The sequence below is a fragment of the Crassostrea angulata genome, chromosome 2 (genome assembly GCF_025612915.1).
Source record: "Crassostrea angulata isolate pt1a10 chromosome 2, ASM2561291v2, whole genome shotgun sequence".
Lineage (NCBI taxonomy): Eukaryota > Metazoa > Mollusca > Bivalvia > Ostreida > Ostreidae > Magallana > Magallana angulata.
In genome coordinates, this window is record NC_069112.1 from 37,392,315 (window position 1) to 37,396,736 (window position 4,422).

The 4,422-nt window shown below is 32.5% G+C and overlaps 1 protein-coding gene across 1 annotated transcript; it reads left to right on the forward strand.

Moving 5' to 3' along the window:
* Positions 1–3,590: 3,590 nt before the first annotated feature.
* On the forward strand, positions 3,591–4,417 carry LOC128170900 (melanocyte-stimulating hormone receptor-like; the record flags this gene model as incomplete). The annotated part of the gene is made up of 1 exon (XM_052836655.1): positions 3,591–4,417. A coding segment is annotated over exon 1 (795 nt), but the record flags the coding sequence as incomplete, so codon positions are not given.
* Positions 4,418–4,422: the final 5 nt, after the last annotated feature.

A 4,422-nucleotide genomic window follows, 5' to 3' on the forward strand; every position in this document is an offset into this window, starting at 1 on the left:
TTACTTAAATATGTCTGGATGTTATAATAATACTATAAAGATCATCATTTCCGTCTTTGTCAAATAAAAAATAGCCATTATCTAACAAATTGGGCATACAAAAACAAATTTGATAAGACCCCTGGAACAAAACTGGAGGTAAAAGGTTTTTTTTATTTGACCATTTGATGCCTTTTAGCAATAACTTTAATATATAGAACAGAAAAGGAAATCCCTAGGGCAGAAGTTAAAAAAAATGTGCAAAATTGATACATTTCAAGCAAAATCCCATAAGGTCCTATGCTAAAAATTAACAGACTTTGAGATGACCCCTTAAACAAACGGTGTGGTAAATGTCTCATTTTTTTATCTTAAAATAATAATTATATCAGTAGAAATTAATGTAAAAAATTTCATTCAAAAATCTAGGGCAGCAAAAATTAGACCCGGCCTCGTTAAGTTATACTTAGGATGAAGCCAGCCAATGAAAATAACATAAATACATAACCAAAAAAATACATCACATACCCAGGTCTGCTTTCATTGATCATGTAATGACATTAAAATGCAGGTAAATAGCATCAAACATGATGCCGCAAGAATCCTGTCTTGCTAAACGAACGTGCACCTTGGAAATTATTTTATTATTAAATACGTCTCTAAAATTCACGTCACTACAGATAATAACCACTAACTACCGATCACATTTAATTGCAAAATTCAAAGGGCTGTGCAGCTAAATTTAATGCACTTGTGATTGTTACAATTGTAGCAGTATTGTCTACTTTAAATCAAATTTCCCATTTGTTGAATACCAGATTAGAAGTTACACGTAAATGCAATCCACATGATCAGTGAACTGAAAATCCATATTTGAATTATTAAAGCTTCAATCTCATTAATTTGAAATAGATGAATCCTCGTTTTACAATCGGTTGTACAAAGTTTGATTTACAAACAGGTTTTTTTTTTATCATGCTAGTCATAACAAATTAGCACACTTTCAAGGCATCTCGTTTGATAACAATATAAAAACAACAGAAGTTCTACTGTGTTTTTAGCCGGGCTCTGCTTAAAGCAGAGTACTGGCGCTGGGCAGGCAAATCGCCAATGTTACTATAAATAGCACAACCTTAAAAGTAAACAAAAAACCAACAGTCTTGTTTTTAAAACACGTTATTAATAAGAAAACCAAAAAAGATAGACAATTCTAGAAATTGAAAAAAAAAATACACAATTCCAACCCTTTTGACAAATGTTGCTCTTTGTGTAACTATTTGGTATAGCGGACGCTTTTACTTTGACGCTGTTTGGTTTTTGGTTTTGCTCCCTATTCTATAGCGCCTGATTGTACCTCTTATTTTTTTGAGGTTCGTGTTTGCTCTGCTCCTGTTTTTTGTTGTGGTTTTTTTTATTAAGACGTTTGATTTTGAACACTGTTGGTTATCTTTATGTATCTTTTTCTGTAAGGAAAAGTCTTTTGGGAAGTTGACCAGACCGATCTTGCAATTATAGCATCTTAATGCTTCGAAAACTTAAGTGTGAACCAAAATGCAATCAAGTAGCGGTGTTGTAATATCCCTAGTCAAAGTCGCTTTGTCAAAAGAAATGAACTTTTTCTGACCCAGATGTGTTTCCTTCATATCATATTCACTTTTATGTTGATACCGAACAACCAATCATGAACTAATCTAGAGCCATGCTGCAAAAGTTATTAAAAGTTCTCTCTACTGACTGTACTCAAGTAATACATGTGTAATCAACTGCAAAACTTTTCAACACACTTCTAACTTTCTTCAAGTACTTTCAGTATTTTGATTAATTGAATGCAATGGATGGAATTTATAGCCCGTCTGACCATGTTTCATAATACCATAAGAGTACATTCGATCAAAGCGGAGTTAAGTAAATACACACATTTGTTAGTTATTATTTTTCACTTTGAATATCTTGTTTCTTATGATGATCATCCTTAACCCGTAAAACTATTTTTGTTTTTTTTGAGACATGTTGTCTTCAAATATCTTAATCAAATTTATATGAACTGCGTACCATACGATTATGTAACATAATAACAGAGATAAAAAAAAACCCAATAGAAATTATTTATAATTTTACTGACTAACAGTCTGACTAACCGATGAAAATTTTCATTATAGGTAAAAATATTGAATGGCTGATGCAATATATAAGGTTTATATGTATAACAATCCGCATTTACTTTAAAAAAAACCACTGCAACGTTATTCACTATCTAAACTGCGTTGTTACATATTTTATATATAGAAATAAAGAAATCATTTTATTTTTTTAATTTTTTTTTTTTTTGCATAGAATAAACAATCCTTTTTATACCTAGTAACATATAGGTTGACCTTGTATGTAGTATTTAGGGAATCTTCTTGTGATAGGATGTTAGACAATGTAAGCATTATATACATGTATACGTACACAAGTTTTTCTCTGTAATTATTACACAAAAAGGTAATGTTATGTTCTCTTCAACCATGTCACGTGACATACATGTTAACTGCAAACCGGACGAAGATAAAGATGTTTCCTTTAGATGAATACTTACCCTATTGTTACCACCCCACCTCAGTTAGCAGTGCATAGCCTTACGTCCGGGCATTAACCTCATATTAATACACTTCTCTTTAAAGATTCTTCGTAAAAATTGGGTTGAGTGGCAAGACAATTTTAATGACGTAGGGTCCTGGTTATGCGAATTAAAGAATTTTTTTTAGCACAATGTAAACGTGAGTAGGGATATTCATTTTTTCATAACATCTCAGTTTAAAACAAATGCTGAAGGTGTAATTTTTTTCTCAATCTTCAAATAAATGAAATGTTATTTTCTTTCAGTTATTAATCCCCTACCGGTTTACACCGGAGGGGACTATAGCTTTCCTCTGCGTCCGTCAGTCTGTCTGTCTGCATGTCCGTCCGTCTGTCTGTCTGTCTGTCTTCTGTCCGTCCGTCTGTCTGTCCCACTTCAGTTTTCCACACTTTTTTTTCTTTATGCGTTTGAGGAATAATATGAAATTTGCTGAACAGCTTCAAAATTTCAAACTACAGATTAAGTTTACACTTTTGTAGCGTCTGGTTGACATATTTTTGAGAAAATTAATTTTTTATATTCCAATTCTTTAATGTTTGGGTTCGTTATCGGGCTCGGTGTGTATCAAATACACGAGGGAAGTATGTTGTCAGTAATAATATCGTGCATTCTTTGGACCATTCCTTTAACTCTTTCTAACAAACAAATAAGTTATGTAAAATAGTGTCAAGCATTGTGTTGTAAATTTAATCGACAGGGTTTTATGTATTATTACAATCGGGTTCGTTATCGGATTGGTCTGTTGAGACGGTAAGAAACGATATTCTGCATAACAGTGCATTGTTTTCACAAACTTCTAGAAACTGGAAGAGGATGTGTATTGCTTATGCAATACTCTCAGAATGCTTGTTAATCTTATTTATATTAACATGTATTACAGGTATGTGTTGATGAATACAATTGTATTTTACAATTTTAATTTACAGACGATATGGGCAACTTATTTACCAACAATAGCAGAATTGCAGGAAAATATTGATACTCCTTTTAGTAAAATTGTGCCTCGGGAAAACACGCAGTACAATGGCAAATACGTATATTGTTATTGCTGCATCGATTTTGTTCTGCATTGGATTAATTGGAAATTCTATCACCGTGTGTTTTGTATCTGTATCCAAACGGCTGCACACTCCAACATACGTCCTGATTGGATGCCTAGCAGTGTCTGACGTACTCGCCTCCGTGACGCGATATGTTCAGATATTTTATGAATCTCTTTTTTATGAGTATTATCATCTATATATATATGAGATATTCACCTTTTTATTTATTAATTCGGCATTTTTCCATATGGTTTTAGTATCATATGTTCGTTTTGTTTTCATAGCCAATCCTCTCCACAGTTTGAATCTGACTTGTAAACGAATTTTGTGGATGTCTTTTGCCATTTGGATAAGCTCTGTTGTCGTTTCCATCGGATACGGAGCATTTAAAGTGCTCGAATTAATGAACATAATATCTTTCGAAACAGCAGTTTTAGCTGAGATTGGGTTTGGTTTGTATGTTAGTGGAATACCATTTATTATTGTAATTATTTTTAATGTTCGAAAGCTGTATTATCTGTATAACCAAACAGCTTCTGTTCGACGAACCAGAATAGCCAATTCGATGTCGTTGATGTTTTGGATTATTATCGTGATTTATCTCCTTAGCACAATATATCCTTTATTCTACGTAATTGACTATGCAGTGTTAAAAGAAAGGTCACTTCTGAATAGAAGATTAGATTTTGTTCAAAATATGTTTTCTTTTTCATTGCTTGTTAATAGTTGTTTGAATCCTTTGATATATTTCATGTTTTCACCTCCTGTCTTAAGACTTCT